This window comes from Saccoglossus kowalevskii, chromosome 17 (assembly GCF_978046115.1).
Source record: "Saccoglossus kowalevskii chromosome 17, keSacKowa6.1, whole genome shotgun sequence".
In the NCBI taxonomy this organism is placed as follows: Eukaryota; Metazoa; Hemichordata; class Enteropneusta; family Harrimaniidae; genus Saccoglossus; species Saccoglossus kowalevskii.
This window is the reverse complement of record NC_140657.1, coordinates 3,069,034-3,088,196: the sequence shown is the minus strand read 5'-3', so window position 1 is coordinate 3,088,196 and position 19,163 is coordinate 3,069,034. Positions and strand designations below refer to the sequence as shown.

The 19,163-nt window shown below is 37.2% G+C and overlaps 1 protein-coding gene and 1 long non-coding RNA gene across 2 annotated transcripts; both read left to right on the top strand.

Annotated features, from left to right (window-relative positions):
• The first annotated feature begins 713 nt into the window (after window positions 1–713).
• Window positions 714–4,891, top strand: LOC100376051 (uncharacterized). Its single transcript, XM_085492370.1, has 5 exons — window positions 714–809; window positions 1,937–2,044; window positions 2,335–2,472; window positions 2,706–3,374; window positions 3,479–4,891. Exons 1-5 carry the CDS (start codon window positions 714–716, stop codon window positions 4,889–4,891), a joined length of 2,424 nt encoding a protein of 807 aa, XP_085348496.1.
• Window positions 4,892–6,563: 1,672 nt separating this feature from the next.
• Window positions 6,564–10,179, top strand: LOC144362072 (uncharacterized). Its single transcript, XR_013422535.1, has 3 exons — window positions 6,564–6,631; window positions 9,889–9,948; window positions 10,098–10,179. It is a non-coding gene; the product is annotated as an uncharacterized LOC144362072 (long non-coding RNA).
• The last annotated feature ends 8,984 nt before the right edge of the window (window positions 10,180–19,163 follow it).

Below are 19,163 nucleotides of genomic sequence, written 5' to 3'. Positions count from 1 at the left end.
TCCAATGAACGCATTTCTGTTGTCATTACATTTGTTTAATTTGTTCCAGTCAGTTTGAAAATGATATATAACATCTACGGGCATGATCACCGATCAGTTAGTACATGTTTACTTTTATAAGGTGACTGAATTTCCCGCCCTTTTGAGGTATTTGACGTGAATGAAATAAACCTAGATTAATCCCACCCAACCGAGTTGACGGAAATACGATTGACAGGCGACGATAAATGGTTTCTCCATATTGGCTAATAAGCCACGCCTACTTAGTATTGTATGTTAGAGCAAGAATCAATTTGGACGAGACGAAGTCTATTTAGAAGTCAGCCATTGGAAGGGCTTCAACTAACAACATTGTTTGACAGATGTCAGTGTGCTTTGACGTCACCAAACCGCATATTGTTAGTCGAGTTTGGAATTTGCAGTACTGTTCTGCCGTCTATATGGTTAGTCTCCATCACGCATGATCTTGATTACGGTGTATTAATTTGAAAATTATTAACACTGAGCTGATTGACGTGTTGAGTTGTCAAGACACTGTTTGCTGCACCAGTCACGATTTAGAATTGGTCACGACAAAATAATAAAACATTTGTATTGATTATAATAATAATAACATATTTAGCTTGTTATTAGTATGTAGTGATATAAACAATTAGGCAATAATAACACTAGGTTTACAGTGGACAACAGGGAATTTTGGGTTCCAAACATAGATGGCAAAGTTGGACAAGCATATACCCAGTGATATGGCTGTGTTCCAAGAGCTACACAACGTTGGCCACAAGCGCAAGCCATCTAAAATCATGCCCGTAATTGTATTCAACAATTTGTTTGTGCTATTGTGTACGTGTTTGTTGCTTACACTCCTGACGGAATACATTCTCTGCTTTTAGTATAATGGCTAGTTGCCAAAATCACAGCGGTACAATGAAGTATAAAAAAATAAACTAAACTGGTATCATCACGTCATTTATGAATAACTTTTGTCATTATTTTTTTAATTTTCTGAAATTCTAGCATGTCACTGGCATTGTTTGAGCAGAAATCCTTGTGTTTAGTAATTTTAACGGGTGTTAAACATGTTTGAACTTGTTCAATCTATGGCGTGAAGGTATGTAGTTCCTGTTGAGTTCTCTGACGGTATACTTTAGTTTACGACGTATATCGTTTCGCACTGAACTCGGAAAGCGGCTTTAGTTTAAATATTTTAATTGTTTTAAATTCACTGTTTCTACCACATAATTTGAGCACCCCTAGATGTTTCTGTTATTGTAAAGAAAAAAGTCTAGAAAACGAATAATTCTTCATATCCAAATCCACCCCAATTACTGTGTCAGATCTTTGTTTATGATAAGATATACAATGTATAACTACATTGCAATGCATGTAGCGAAAATACTTAAACTTTGGACACATTAATGTTATAGATAATACACAGTCACGCCATATGTAAGCCTACTCAAATAGACTGTCCCGAATTTACAATTCCCGAACTTTGCGCAATGGTCGAAAAAAAAGTATCGTCTATGACAGGAGTATAGAAAACACAATCAATAAAAAATATGCCCTTTCCTTCTTATCGGTGAGTAATGGCCGTACAATGCTCTATTTCTTGTCGATAAGCCCCCTTCCTCTCCTGGCATTGGTCACCTGTACGTACAGTAATAGTTTGTGTTGATGTATTTATGAGACGTAGATGGCGCTATGCTGTTTCAATATTGACTAAGTTGTTTTATTATTGCATAGCTAATGCATGAATTGAATATCTACACAAAATACAATGAAATGCAAACATTAGGAAGCCGTGTACTTGTCACTGAAAGCAGTTAAAAAAAGATATACAAAGTGTTTGTAATTGCAATATCGTATCATCAGTATATACGCTTGTAAGTTCTGGCAATAATACTTGGTTATCATGGCTGGTTTCTTATCATAGTGTGCTAACTACGGGGAAATAGGAATCAGTATTGGCCGGAGTGAAGTCATCCGCCAGTCGCCATCCGGCAGTCAGAGTATCCGGCAGTCAGAGTATCCGGCTGTCAGAGTATCCGCCAGTACATCCGCCAGTCAAAAATCTTATTTGTTAATACAAAATAAAAATGCTACCTCCATTTATAATCGATGGTTCATACGGCTGTGGAAACTATTAAAATAATTATTTGGGGTTAAAATGACGATTTTAGATCAAATTTACAAAACACGCTAACATAACTCCTGAATTCACAACCACAGTTTGAAAATCGATACATGTGGGAAACTGTTTTTGTCACTAGTATATCAAGAAGTCAAGATGACAGAACCAACTGAAGAACGAATCTGCAACAACTTACGAAGAAGCGAGGTGCTAACAAAGCGCAGCTAACCAGACAGTTACAGAAAGCGGACGATACATCGAAAAAAGACAAACTAGAAGAAACTGACATCGAAGTGCTTCAGTCAACCATCGAATACATTGAAGAGCGAATGAAACTGGTACGTGACCTAGACGAACAAATACTTGATCTCGTCTAGGAAGAAAACTACGAAAGACTATTCACTGAAGCCGACGATTACTATATTCAAGTAAAACTCCGCCTCTATCGATACCAGCGGGTTTTGAACAAAGCAGAGAAGATATCGTCTCAACCAAATCCAACTGCCGCCACAGAAACATCGTCAAATTCATCATCGTCGTCTGAATACATCGTCAAGTAAATCTTCCCAAGCTCGAACTACCGAAATTCGACGGAGATTTCTTGAAATGGACGACATTTTACGAGGCTTTCAACGCCACTGTTGACAAGAACCCATCGCTTGAAGACGGGCAAAAATTTCAATACTTGAAAAGCCAACTCGTCGATGAAGCTCATCGTACCATTGACAGTCTTCAACTCACCAACGCGAACTACAAAGAAGCTCTCCAACTCTTGGAATCCAGGTATGGTCAAAATCATAAAATTGTATCATGCCATATGAGCGCCCTTTTGAACCTACCAAGCCCACGTAACAATACTGACAGTATCCGGTCCTTTTATGACTCGCTCGAAAAGCATATACGCGGTCTTAAATCACTTGGGAAATCTGAAGAGAATTACGGTGATCTACTTGTGCCGATAGTGTTCGAAAAATTGCCAACAAATTTGAAAACACAGATATCTAGGGACCATGGTAACAAGGCATGGACAATACAAGAACTTAGAGAATCCTTCCAGCGAGAAATTCATGCGAACCAAGCCGCTAATACGTTTGAACAGTTCAACACCTGTGAAGATACACCGCTTTCCAGCGCATCAATTTTCACATCAATGCGAAGCCAAGACGGAGACCAGCCTGCGTATTTTCTAAGGAAAATCACACACCCAACAAGTGTACAACAGTTACTGATCCCCAACAACGTAAGGACATTGTCTTCCGAAACAAACTCTGTCTCAATTGTTTCGGACCAAATCATCGCAGTAATGAATGTTGGAGTAAATTTTCATGTCGAATATGCAGTAAGAAACACCCTACATCGATTTGCGGTTCATCATCTACCAGTCACCCCAAAGCTAGTGAGCGGGCAGTCAAGTCAACAAAAGAAGACGTAACACACGTGAAATTGACTCCAACCTCCGGACCAGTCCTGCTTAAAGCAACTACAGCGACTGTATCTACAAGTAACGCAAGTGCAACCGCAAATATACTGCTCGACGAAGGCGCACAACGAACCTTCATCACAGAAGACCTTGCTCGCAAACTTCAGATTAACAGCGAAGATTGCAGCATAGAACACATCACACTTGGCGCCTTTGGACGTGACAAATCAGATGTACGCGCTATCAAAAGAACTGAGATAACACTAAAAACCAACTCTGGTAACATTGCACTACAATGTTTAATAGTACCCAAGATCAGTTCACCAATACAGAATGTCGTCGCGCCAACACTACAACTGCATAAATATCTGCAAAAAGTGAAAATCGCGCCCTTAGTCGAATCTGGTTGTTTTGACATTGACCTACTTCTCGGAGCTGACCATTATTGGCAAATTGTTGAAAATCACGTCGTTCGAGGTGAGGGGCCCACAGCGATATCCTCTAAACTTGGTTACTTGCTATCTGGTCCTTCTCACTTAAACAACGTGACTACAATGAACACAACTATGATGAAAGCATTAGCTGACATCGACCATGAACAATCCATCATATCACAGCACTGGGACTTAGAGACAATGGGAATAACTGCCAACGAAGATTCTAAGTTGAAATCCACAACGTTTGAAGAGTATCGGGACACAAAAATTCAACGAGATGGTAATAAATACACAGCCGGCCTACCATGGAAAGAAAATTGTGACATTCTACCAACAAATTATGTACTGGCGAAAAACAGAACAAGAGCAATGGTAAAACGTCTTAAACCCGAATTACGGAAAGTCTACAATTCAGTCATAACAGAGCAACTACGCCGAGGATTTATTGAAAAGGTAATTGATGACGATATCTCACGTGGCCATTTTATCCCGCATCACCCCGTTGAAAAACAGTCGTCAACAACTCCAGTTAGAGTAGTTTACAACTGCAGCGCTAAATACCGTGATCAACCCAGCCTCAATGACTGTTTAGAATCCGGTCCTGCTATCACCAACGATATGCTAAACATATTGCTTCGTTTCCGGACACATCAAATTGGACTGACTAGTGACATTGAAAAAGCGTTTTTGAATGTCAACCTTGCCGATGAAGACCGCCAATATACGAAGTTCTTCTGGCTGCAAAACGCCGATGATCCTGAAAGCGACTTCGAAGTTTACCAGTTTAAATCAGTTGTATTTGGTTCAACTAGTTCGCCATTCATGTTGAATGCGGTTATTAAAACACACCTCGAAGCACAGTCATCGCAAATAAGTACTACCACGACTCTAAAGAAATAATGAAGAACGCCGGTTTTAATCTACGATCATGGGCAACAAAGAACACAACACTTCGTAATTTATTGAATAACGACAACGCTGCTGACAAATCAACGCTAGTCAACGTACTCGGATTACGATGGAATACTTCCCATGATACTTTGCACTACTCGGACAATATCAGCAATAAACGTCACCTTGGCAACACTGTAACTAAACGTGAAATCGTACGGTACACGTCAAGTATATTTGATCCATTAGGGCATTTGTCACCAGTGCATATCCACGCCAAGGCCTTCATCCAACAATTATGGAAAGCAGAACGACCATGGGATTCACCAATTCCACAACACCTCATCACAGAATGGCAAAAGATACGCCAAGAAATATCCGATGCCAACAACATTGTTATGGAAAAGCTCAACTTTGCTAACGACGGATTAGTTAAATCAGCGGACGTTCGTCTTAAATCAGGCAGAACTAGTCGCTCTATTTCGAAACTATATTCGCTAGAATTATCAACCGCTGAACACCATATCGATTCGCCGGCCCGGAAAATATCGCCGATTTCGGAACATCGCCACAGCGTGTCGCTGATAACATAGCATCGCGCTCGCGTAGAACTGCTGCTCCTATCACCAGACTACGAATTCAAGATCTCGCACAATGATCCTATCGCATCGTGAAACTATGCGACATTATTACCTCACATCGTTTTTATCTTTTTAAATTAGAAACAATTTATTGTGTATTGAGCTTTGAGTGTTTGCTTATAATTATCGTTTACCTTCTTGATTATTTTGAATGTGTTTACTTGATAATTATTTGATCAGAATTTAACTCGTCAAGTATACTATTTATTTCGATATCGTTTGAATTACCTTTGGCCGCCCGGAGAAATGTGGGAAACTGTTTTTGTTTATTTTTCCCGTCGGGTGGACAGCGTCACTCTGTATGTTTATGTTCATACTTATTTTATACTCTCTTTATGTTTGATCTTAATTATTGTAATCCTGTTAATTGATTTAATTAATCCCTGACACCTGGTCAGCGCAATGTGTTGTTTTGGCGGCACCTTTCATGTGCGCTATATAATGCGTGACCATTTCCAGAATAAATCAGAGTTCTTTCAACCATCAATCGAACGTCTCTCCGTGATATCGTCTTTCCCGACCGACGTATTTCCCCTACCACAATACACAGCAACTAATTAGCAATAAATAATTTCCAGTATCTGTATTATTTGAACAATATATCAAACTTTTGACACAATCATTATTTTTGTTGCAATTTGGGGTCAAAATGACGATTTTTAGATTATATCTTGAATTTTGCTTTGTAAGGCCGCATTAAGTAGAAACAATATGTTGTAGATAAATATCGCATACCTACGTTGCTGACAATAGTTATTAATGCTCCTAAACAATAAACATTCCAGTTTCTGTTGGTGTCAATCTCACATAAAGTTAACGACTATAGTTCAATACAGTACATGTTACAGTTGACAAGTCGATTTCGTCTGATTACTACAGAGATGTGAAAAGTAACTTGTTCATGTACTGCGCCGTATCTTAAGACGCCAACTTTGTTTCTGGTTTCTGAATGCCACTATGGTGGTATGTGGGGAATTTACTCCGTAAAACAAAGACGTACGTTGCAATTACTAAAACGGCCAGCTATATTACGCAACTCCATCAGACTGGCTATGGGTATGTTCATCGAAAGAATATTGGTGTCCTGTATGACAAAACCGCGAATCAGGTAAGCCTTGTTTAGCAGTTCAATATTTAGAAGTTATCGATAAAATTTTAGGACAAATTCAGGCCGTTTATGACTCTTTGTTATAACTGAGAAAAGCACCAGAATCTGTTGATTTCGTTTGTGGGTATCGTGTCATAAAATTATAGCCGTTATAAATTATTATTTTTAAAAATACAATGTATTATAATAACCTATATGTCATGGCGGGATTGGTATAAAGAACTGTGTGTCGAAACATTTGGGATTAATGGCTGTACGATAAAAACGCGATAGTAGAACATCCAATCAGAAAAATCGTTATATATTTTGTATGTTCATCCAATCTGCAAGCCTTTTTCAAACCCCGGGTTTCAAACGCACCCTGTGTTTATGTGTCTGTGCGTCGCCTTCTTTATATCATCTCACGCAAGTTTAATCTGTTATGAAGATAGTCTAGTTTGATCCAAGTTGTGAGTCAAGTGTGCTCGTTTGCCTGTATTTGTAATCTTTATTAAGTTGTGTTATATATAACAATGAATATATTGTTTTACACGCGTGTAGCTATATACTATGTGTTGTTATTTCAATCAGAACAGCACGTTTTAGAATACGTCATTATTTAAATCAGGGTCAACTAATATTTATGAACATATTTCTGATTTTTGCTGTATTAGGATTTTATGGGCATTTCAAAAAGACTCAAATTTGCATATTTTACTGACACCTGTGTCGTAGGAAACGGTAGTTGCACGGGTTTACAGTACGCCACTTTTTAATTGCGAAAGATGTACCGAACGTTGTGGAATGGTGTAGTTTGAGTGAAGCCACTCGTGAATTCTGTTATTTTTTTCACAAAAATGTTTTTGTGGCAGGCGACAGTTCCAGACATTGAATGTCACTGGGGTAGGGGGGTCGAACCTTTTGATGTTCAGCCTAAGGTAAGATTTGAACTTGGGTCTACCGATCATGAGTCTGATGCGACAACCACTATGCTACCAGTGACCGGTCAGTTCTGTTATTTTTAAATAATTATCAGCACATAATATATGCCTTGTTCCTAAATTTAATTTTGCACATTATTGTTTCTGTCATGAGGCAATACCTCAACTAAATTAATTACTCGAAAGCGGTGTATTAGTGTTCCAATTATCCTGTATTCCCACATAGCTGTCCACCATGAATAATACTTGAATGAAAACGAAAATATTTGTGTTTGAATATGCATTCAGGTGCTAGAATAAACATATCTTATATTATTTGTCTGACGGACTAATAATCCAGCTCGTTCTCATTGGTGTTTTCTTCGTTGTCTGAGATGGAGTCTTGATTCTCACAGTGTGCACATTTCAGTACACACTTCCTTGGAAAGTTGCGGGAGTGTAGATCCAGGATGGCCTAAGGTGATGGTCGATCATCCATACAGTGCACTACCAGCTATACAGCCAATTGTTCATCTCACTCGAGCTTCTAACAGGGCCAACAGGACTAAAATCTTTAGGACCTGGTCCAAACATCTTCTCCATAATGCAGTATGGTAGTTGCTTTATTTCGCATCTTCATCTCAGCAATCTTTTCATCGCAGAATCTGCTGACTCTCTATTTACTTATTGTTGGCTCAGAAAAAGAGGTACTTGAGATCATTGAAATTAAAAGGCATGTGTTGCCTCTAGCTTGTTCATTTGTTGTTGGGAAACTTTCCTGATTCAATGTCAGCACTCCTTTCAGAGCACTTGCCTTCCCTTGACCTACAAATGCACTAACAGTATTGCAACCAGTGTATGACAAATAAGTGACCTTTTTGCGTCTATGCAAAGACTAACAGATATCCAATATCCAATGTCACATTTTGGAAACATTGTTATGTCTATCGTGTTATAGAAATGCAGACATGTGCTCTCTGAACAGTCTACCACAGTCTGATATCCCCCCCCCCTAGCAGCAAGAAGAATTAGGCGACCACCTGCATCTTTCTGCTGACATTGGAGAGCTTTCAACTTCTCACTGCCCCAATATTATTATGTTATATTTATAACAGTCACAAACATAACTCTCTCTTGCAGCCTTTTTGATTATTCTGTCTTTCTCAATTCATCGCCATGAAAGTAATACTTTTTATTGTTGAATATGGTCAAAACATTTCACATTGATCTCTCACTCACATGCGTAAAACACAACATCTATTCTGTAGTTGTCATATTATTCTGCAATGTTGTAGTTAAAGATTGCTGGTCGACTTTCACAATAGTTTGGTGTGGACAGGGCTTATGATACTCGTTCAAAGAGATGAGAGATCGTATCTTTGTGCCATTACAATGATGTGACCATACAGAGACCTGCCTTCTTTAAGGATGATTGCCTTCCCACTTGTTTTCACTTTACTTTCTGAATGTGTTCAACTTGTTAGCTTTGAATGCTTCATGATATTGTTATTGAACCCTTGAAGGTGGCACAACTAATCTCATATGCTTGCAAAAAGGCCATCACGAAGTTATTTGTTAGCAGCACCAGTGTATATTCCAATCTGTATTATCTTTGACAAGGTCAAATACGAAACGTTTATTTCAGGACATGTTAAAAAAGTGTGATAACATACAAGCAACTAGCAACTCTCCAATACCATAATAATAATAATAATAATAATAATAATAATAATAATAATAATAATAATAATAATAATAATAATAATAATAATAATAATAATAATAATAGCTTTCTTTATTCGTATTTAGGCCTCTGGCCCATGTACGCAAATAATAATAAATCATTACATTACTGTCATAGCTTTGAAAATAAAGAATAAAGACTTAAATTACAATTTCTCTTTAATTTTAAATACATGAAAACAAAATAAGCAACACTTTTAATATCAGTCGGGTTGTCTGATGCCATTATCTTGTAAAAATCCTGCAAGGTGTCCTGGAGAGACTGGGAAAGGAATGTTTGCCTTAATGTGTTGAGTTTTGGGCATTTTAGAAGAAAATGGAACTCGTCTGTAATTTCAGACAAACATAGATCGCAATTTCTATACTCTCTGGCGATTCCTCTGTGTCTGCCGACTTATACAGCTAGGGGGTGATCTGAACACCTTAAACGAGCATATTTGTGTCGACTAAAAGATTTAGGTACATTTCTCTGCCAAAGTTAAATTTAAATTGTCGATAATGATCTGTATCTCCGCCGTACATATATCCGAGTACCAAATTCTTTTACCTTCATTTTGCGCACGGCTTTTGCGTCTAACAGCCAGCTAATTGTGTGACAATATTGTTCTTTTGCAGATTTATGCTTGGCTTCCTCCTTCATAAATCACTAAATACAAGATGGCGCAAGCAAGAAAGGTACTGTTACAATAAGCACGCATGTTCCTTTCCAGCGAACATCTAAGTGTCTTTTTAATCATATAATTTGTCAATATCCCAGTAATATTTGATCACTTTGCTTGACTCATCCAATGTTCAAAATAACTTGTATCTGTTCGTTCTCAAAGGATACAGGCGTACCAGACTACAGTAGATAAATGGCAGATCGACTTAGTGAATTGCGAGAAAAAAAGGAAAATTATTCTATAGAGGTAAAATAACGAATCAAAAATAATGCTTTCGCTGGACATTCACGCCTGAAATGAATATTGTGATCAAGATTATATACACACTATTACGTGCGAGCTGGAACTAGTATAACTGTTCACTAATAATCAGTGTTCCAGTATTATTTAATAACTTTGGCTCAACTAATACTCAACTAATTCTTTGTATTTTAACATTTGAAGGATTCATGGGTAGTTAACCACACTACCAGTGCCTAGCTCTGCAACAAGAAGTAAAGTTGAGTTACTCTATAGAGGTACAGTAACAAATAACGTATTGCGGAAGCAATAGGCTTTGTGTCTGGAACGCAAGCGATAGTGCGCCATCAACGGAGCTGATGTGCGTAATGTGATGTCACTTCTTGTTGCGCGAGGTGTGACGTCACTCCATCTTCAAGGCGTCACAACAGAAATGTAAGTGGTCTTTCTTAGTGTGGTAAATTGTGGAAATAATATTCATTTTATATTGATCTCCGCTTCACTTGGTATATTTATCAACCTTAATACATCCAAGATTTGAATGAAGGTGGTTTGGTGTAGTATATCATTTGAATTTCATTCCTAGAAGCGTTTTGAATTTGTAGTCTGCGGCGGTTTCTTTTGCTTAATTCGACCGCCATTTTATTACGTGTAAGGTGAAGGATGTGTGCGGCAAAAAAAAAAAAACCCAAAAAAAAACCAACGGTTCTTATTTTAGGACACTCGTTTGTAAGGCGACTCAAAACTTTTGTGCATGAGGACCAACAGCAATATAATGTGTCACCAACTTTCGATTTGAGTCAAATGATTATTTATTTCCATGGTGTTGGTGGACGAACGGTATCGTCGCTGGTAAACTTTGACCTTGGTGTGGTGAGCCGGGTTTCGCCGGATATTATGGTCTTAGAGTTAGGGTCCAATGATCTGTGTGACTTTTGCGTGGAGCCATTGCAAATCACATGCAAAATGGTAGACCTCGTTCATCAAATGCATAGGGAATTCAGGGTAAAACAAATAATTGTCAGTCAAGTCATGCACAGGATGAGACCATTTCATAAGTTTCATATTTACAATGCTAGGGTAGATATTTTAAATCACGCGTTAAAGTCTGCCTTAGAGGAACTTTCATTTGCCATGTTTTGGAAGCATATTGGCTTATGGAATTCTTCTCTAACTATAATGTTACCAGATGGCATTCACTTGAACAAATTGGGTAATTATGGATATTATCGAAGTGTTCGTGGGGCACTCTTGCAGGCATAGAGGTTTTTAAAGGCAGCACAGGTTTAACTGGTGGTGGTTAGGTAGTTGCTAAATGCAGACTGTTACATGAATGAGTTTCTGCTTTTATTTTAAATTTTGCAGACTGTTGATCTTATCTCTATTGCAATTAAGGGTTGAATTTCTGTTTTTATTTTTATTTATTGGACTGTGGATACTATCTCTATTACTTGAGTGTGATTTTTGTTTTTGTTTTTATTTAAAATTTCGCAGACTGTTGATCCTATCTCTATTACATGAGTGTGGAATTTCTGTTTATTTAATATTTTGCAGACTGTTGATCCTATCTCTATTACATGAGTGTGGAGTTTCTGCTTTATTTATATTTTGCAGACTTTTGATCCTATCTCTATTACATGAGTGTGGAGTTTCTGCTTTATTTATATTTTGCAGACTTTTGATCCTATCTCTATTACATGAGTGTGGAGTTTCTGCTTTTATTGTAAAGGTTGCAGACTTTTGATCCTATCTCTATTACATGAGTGTGGAGTTTCTGCTTTTATTGTAAAGGTTGCAGACTTTTGATTCTATCTCTATTACATGAGTGTGGAGTTTTCTGCTTTATTTTAAATTTTTGCTGAATTTTGATCCTATCTTGATCACACGTGGGAGTTTCTGCTTTTATTTTATATTTTACAGACTGATATTGTAAATGTTGCAGACTTTTGATCCTATCTTTATTACATGAGTGTGGAGTTTCTGCTTTATTTTATATTTTGCAGACTTTTGTTCCTATCTCTATTACATGAGTGTGGAGTTTCTGCTTTTATTGTAAAGGTTGCAGACTTTTGATTCTATCTCTATTACATGAGTGTGGAGTTTTCTGCTTTATTTTAAATTTTTGCTGAATTTTGATCCTATCTTGATCACACGTGGGAGTTTCTGCTTTTATTTTATATTTTACAGACTGATATTGTAAATGTTGCAGACTTTTGATCCTATCTTTATTACATGAGTGTGGAGTTTCTGCTTTATTTTATATTTTGCAGACTGTTGATCCTATCTCTATTACATGAGTGTGGAGTTTCTGCTTTTATTGTAAAGGTTGCAGACTTTTGATCCTATCTCTATTACATGAGTGTGGAGTTTCTGCTTTTATTTTAAATTTTTGCTGAATTTTGATCCTATCTTGATCACACGTGGGAGTTTCTGCTTTTATTTTATATTTTACAGACTGATATTGTAAATGTTGCAGACTTTTGATCCTATTTCTATTTCATGAGTGCTTTAATATTAAAATGTTTTGCTTGATCCTAGCTCAGTACAAGTAGGCAGTTGATTCAACATCTTGCTCTAGTTTCTGCCTTCTTCAAAATAATGGTTCACTAAATAGTATCATCTGTTTATGTGCATCTCTGCACAGATTCATAGAGTATGTTTTGTAACAGTAATGCTGCTTAGTATCTTTATCATAGATCATGGCACCTGCGCGAAAGCGTAACACACTGAAAAAAGTTGTGTCACCACCACGGAAGCGTACCATGGCAACCAGGAGAGGGAAAACCAAGCAACCTGTTCCCATGGAAACAACAGCCATATATGATGTTGGTGCAACACCAGTATCAACACAGGATGTGCCAGCACAGCCTTCTCCTAGTGTACCAGTGAGTCAACCAAGCACATCACAAGCATTAGCAGAAACAGCAGCACTTATTCAACAGTCTACTTCAGCATTACTCAAGGGTATTGAGACATTTACCAACCTACCAAACTCGATGCAAACAAGTCAAGCTAACACACATGGGTAATCGGTTATTGCAACACCAACAACTTGTACGAGCATCCCAGCTACTACAACAGTGGTTGAAAATGCTGTTCTGAATACAGTTAACGTAATAACAGGTTCCTGTCCACAATATTTGGTACAGGAGCAGGTGGAAGGAGGGAAAGTTAGTCATTTTACAAGTGTAACTGTTCCGTTAGGCGCTTGGGTGCCAGACAAAGTTAAAAACAAAATTTGGTGTAATGAGTTTGTTGATTTGGGTAGTTTGTTGTCAAAATTTGACAAGGATCAGTATACATTATCAGTTATGAACCCTTCTCAGAGTGACAGTCCATCTTTCCGCCTGATTCCTACTGAAATTGACTTAATTGCAAAATGGTCATCTGCTTTTCAAATTTTCATAGCAATTTATTCAGCTAAGTTTAATTCTGATACACCTGGTTTTATGAAATACATGGATACTGTCAGGGAAATAGCAACTGGAGGAGGAGATTGGAAGTACTATGACACGAATTTTCGCAAATTACTTCAACAGGCAGCCTTACCTTGGGGTCAGTTGCACATTGAGTTGTATTTGAGAGCAAAACAATCTCCTCGCCAGTCTTTCCCAAACAGTTTTCAGTCCTTTCGTTCCCAGCGCTTCTTTCCAAGAGGAGCATGTTACAAGTACCAGAGGGGAAAGCCATGTTCCAGATGCAACTACCCTCACACATGTTGTTGGTGCTCTGGATCACACCCAGGTTTGTAATGCAAAACCCGCAAACAGGATTTGCAAAATGGACCTGGCGTTGGATATAGCTCAATCAACCCCAGTTTTCCCTATATGTCTATTACCCACCGCAATAAATATTGAGCAGTTACAACTAAGGTTATCTGGCTATGACCCTATTCTGTCTCAATACCTTATTGATGGTTTTAGTTGTGGTTTTTCTATTGGATTTTCTGGGAATAACATAACGTTTGATTCGCCTAATCTTAGATCAGCTGTTGAGCAACCAGGGGTTGTTGACAAAAAATTGCAGAAAGAATTATCTGCAGGCAGGATTGCTGGACCATTTCCGAAAAAAACCTTTAATAATTTTCATTGTTCACCATTGGGTGTTGTTCCTAAGAAGGTACCAGGTGAATTTAGACTAATTCATCATTTGTCTTGGCCACAAGGTAACTCCATTATTGATGGCATTCCACCTGAGCTAACTACAGTTAATTATGCACGAGTGGATGACGCGGTTCAGGCAATTATATAATTTGGTGAGGGCTGCTACTTTTAGTCTATGTAATGATTTGGGAGTACCATTAGTTAAGGAGAAAACGGAGGGCCCTGCTACTGTTTTGTGTTGTGCGGGTATTGAATTAGACACTGTTTTGATGCAAGCTCGTCTCCCACTTGAAAAAATACAACGTTGCATATTTCTAGTTCAGCAGTTTCTGGGACGCAAAAAGGCAACTCTTAAAGAAATCCAGTCCTTGGTCGGAACGCTTAATTTTGCTTGTACTGTTGTCACCCCGAGGAGAGCCTTTTTAAGGCGCCTAATTGATTTGACTTTGGGTCTAACTCAACCTCATCATCATCGCCGTGTCAATCAGGAATTTTAACTTTGCCAGTCAGCGAGGCTTTGATAGCCATGTTTTTAACAGACATGCACATGAACGGGTTTGCGGCAAATACAATCACCACAACTGCATCAGCAATTAGTTACTTACATAAGCTACAGGGGTATAAGAATCCGACAGATTCTTTTGTTGTCAAAAAATTGTTATCAGCCATGCGAAAACAAACACCGACTATAGATAGGCGTTTACCTATATCACGCTCCATTTTGCACACCCTTGTTGACTATTTGCCATACATTGTCAATTCAGGCTATAACCATCGATTATTTAAAGCTTTCTTCCTGTTCATGTTCTATGCATGTACACGCATTGGGGAGGTAACTTTTACCACCAATAATAATGTTTCACATATCTTGCAATTACACGACATTGCCATTTTGCACCAGGGGTGCTCTGCAGATAGCTCTTTGAAAGTAACTTTCACCAAATACAAGCATGGCTATGCCCCTCAGGTCGTTATTATTGGTTGTCAACGTGTCCCCTACTGTCCAATTGCAGCAATCTCTACTTTTGTTGCGGTTAGGGAGCAAAAACCTGGGCCGCTGTTCTGTATGCCTGATCAACAGCCTATAAAACGTGATTACTTTATGCTTAAATTCAATGCAGGTCTACATTTTGGGGGCTTAAGCCCCCAATATTATAAGGGTCATAGTTTCCGTAGAGGAGCTGCATCAGAGGCAGCAAGTTCTGGCTTGTCTGATGCACAAATCAGAAGTCTGGAAAGGTGGAAATCGGATGCATTTAAACTGTACACCCGTCAACATGCACAATTTTAGTCAAGCAACTAGCATGGGCAATAGTTGTTTTCCTATATTCTGATTGGGCTAGCATGGACAGCCCTTATGTCATCCCTGAGTGTTAGGTATCTTCTCATTTTTGCATATAATTTAATTTTTATTTTTTGGTGTGGGGCTGACACAAGGTGTGTCTGGTGGCATGATTTGGCCCCACACTCAGTGACGTTAACTTTGTAATTTGTTCAACAAACTTGACTTGCTACTTTTAGTCAAGAGTTAGGGATTTTAGAAAAACTTTGTTTATTCAATTAACTTGATATGTTACATTGTATTCAAGATTTTTCAATAACTTTTTCGCTTATTCAAGCATTTTGTTCACTTTACCCAAATAGTTAGGGTTTTTGAATAAACCGGCCACAACTGGGGTATCCAAAGTACGGTAACCCAGTTGTGGTCCTTTTTTCAGCCAAATACAGGTGTATTTCATTGTGTAAATGGGTTCCAGACACAAAATAAATTTGGTGTGTGTATATTTTCGTCTAAAACTAAATATAAAAACAGATATATATTTCAAGCATATAAACAGTACATATGGTTCATTTATGCGAATATGTATAACCACGAGATTTGCATTCATTTTTTAATTCAACAACATTGCACATTCTAATTTACAGGAGACAGAGAAGCCTTGCATGAAACAATTCATTAAAGACCAGTTTAATATTACCTGAGAGAAGACCGTGGTAGATGCTGTGTGGTAGACCAGGATCGCAAATCTCATATGCTAAAAAATCGCAATTGAAATCTTTGAATGTCAAGTGACCTTGGTCGCCATGATTTTTCTTTCTTTCTTTCTTTATTTCTTACTTTCTTTCTTTCTTTCTTTCTTTCTTTCTTTCTTTCTTTCTTTCTTTCTTTCTTTCTTTCTTTCTTTCTTTCTTTCTTTCTTTCTTTCTTTCTTTCTTTCTTTCTTTCTTTCTTTCTTTCTGTTTGTTTGTTTGTTTCTTACTTTCTTACGTGGTAGAAGAATATATAAAAAGTATATTTCCAAGTTCAAGCTTGAAGACCTTTTCTTATTTTTCTCATTTTAGGAGCCCAAATTTATCTTGGATTTTGCCGAAACCGGAAGTGACAATTTTGAGAAAATGATATATTTCTTGTGTTTTAGCAACGCCCCCTGTCCTGACGCAGTCGACTGTTTCCGCCACCCCCACTCGGGAACAATTGCGCCACCAAACGCCAAAATATGAGAGGGAACCATACTCTTACGCCATACCTTTACAATACTGCGTCATTCAATAATATATATATTTTTCGTCAAACAGTTTTAGTTAAAGGGTTTTCGTAAACGTTGTTTTCACAACGAATATATTTACGGTCGTAAGTTATCTCTGTTAAAATTTATTTATATTTTTGAGTGTTTACATTTCCTTTTTTATAATTTAATGCGTTGTTTCAAATGTTTATTTCTTCACATTTGTAGTATTAATTATTATTATTTAGTATATTCCGAATGAATTGAGGCTGAATAATTTGTCACATTCAATTTATGCTACAAATAATTGATCTAAACTATATTTGTAAACAAGCATACTCTGCATTGACATTATCAACGATTATTGATAGTGCAGTTTAGGCAATGCCTAGTTATGTAAATTTACGTTTCTATAGTAACAGCGGTATTAAAGCCTAAGCCACATTTTATTATTCACTCACATCGTCTCAGACAAAACAACTAAAGGTACGGTCAATTTGTCATTGAAATATGACGTTTTCATTTTTCCGGTCACATATCCATAGCGCGGTTTATAGTTCTGTTACAATTAATTTGTAAAGTTGTCAAGCGGGTACTCACGAGGTCGAAATTATACATATTTGAACATGTACACTAAACACTACACATATAGCTGAGAGGAAACTTTCTTATAAAGAATAATTAACATACTGAAATCGGGTTGGTGGCACAAACTATCCCCCTCAACGTTTACGCTCATACTAAACGCACGTCTACTTAATCACTGAACCACATTTTTTCCATCCAAGTGTTCCTAGTTGCGATTCCTGACAGAGTACCTTAACAGTTTAAGTGCGATATTCACGAATAATAATGTCAATATGCCACTATAGAACGACTCACCGGCTAAAGATTTGTGTTGAGTGTTGTTGTACTGTGTTGAGAATCTATATAAAGTATCAAAATATATGGTCTTCCTTGTTTGTAAAAACTAAAATATGCAGCAAAAAATGAATCGATCGTTTCAATTGAATCCTCTACTATCAAGATATTATTCTTCACAGAAAGACATACCCCGGGCTGTCCGAGCATTGGGGGGTAATTCACACTTTAGAAAATAACCGTTTCCAGACCGGGGATAGAGGGACTGTGATTGAACCAAACACTACAGCATATGTTGACAAACAGTATATAATTAATAGGTCAACCAAATATCCAAAATATTCAAATTACAGTATAATAATAGCGGACTGTTGCAAAACAGTTAAAATAGATTAGGTTCGCAAACTACTATTAAAGTCCTAAACTACCGTTTGAATGAGAAATATATACAAATTTGTCACACAATACTATCAACTAACCCTAACAGGTATTGTCTGTAACCGTCAAAGTAGTCTGTTTAATTTTTGTTCAAATAAGTTTACCTAGCTTATAATCGAAAATCATTTTTATTTCGCCTAATTCAGCAACAGTATGTTTAAAATAAATTTGAAACTCAGAGTCATCAGTTAGCACAGTGTGTGCATTGAGACACTTAGCTAGTATGTCACAAACCCAATGACCGTGACATGTTGTCAAGTTGGAATGGTTCATTGTCGCATGTTTATTTAATTTGCTTTTTTACGTATTTTTTGACGAAATAAAACTGGTGCATCCCGGCCAAAAATATGCTCCTTTAATATAATATAGACCGGAAAGTAAGAAATAATAATTTGAGTAAATCAACTAAACTAACTAGGTGCCATTACATCATTCATGACTGGGCAAAATTGAAAATTGTATACGTTTTCAAACTTCATTCTACCAATAGCGTTGAAACGGACCCGATATTAAATTGGCTAATTGAATTGTTAATGAAATAATTTCTTGCTGTGTATAGTTTTTCTTGTAGATAGTTAAAGTTACAAGCCTGTGATAAGGATTAGTATATACAGTATTGTTCGGTGTAAATATCCAAAACTGTGAACTATTGACAGGAATACATAAACTAACGACAAAGTATTCTGTTTGTACGGTAGTTTTAATATTCACAGTACATGTAGATATATGAATAACTTTCAACATAAGTATTCAGTAAATTTAAGATGTTTATAATACATCTAACAATCTCATGAAAGTCTATACTGTAGTAGAATGCAACGCTTTTGATGATCGTCTCTGCCATCTAAATCTAAAGCTTGATTGGTGAATCATTATCGGGCTACTATTCTAACAATAACTAAGACTCATGGTCCATACTTATTATATATCCTGAATAAAAAAATACGACAAAAAAGGGCCACATACTTCTGTGTAGTGACATACAATATAAATATTTTTTTATAATTCAAATTCAAGGGATAATAATAAGTAAAATTCAGGGATACTGCTAACACAAATTTTGGACAAACAAAAACGCC

Bases quoted from the DNA above. Each gene is read 5' to 3' on its own strand.
- LOC100376051 (XM_085492370.1), top strand. From the start codon at position 714: ATGGCAAAGTTGGACAAGCATATACCCAGTGATATGGCTGTGTTCCAA. The intron at 2,473-2,705 runs GTACGTGACCTA...AATCTTCCCAAG, and splicing joins TTGAAGAGCGAATGAAACTG to CTCGAACTACCGAAATTCGA. The intron at 3,375-3,478 runs GTAAGGACATTG...ATATGCAGTAAG, and splicing joins AGTTACTGATCCCCAACAAC to AAACACCCTACATCGATTTG.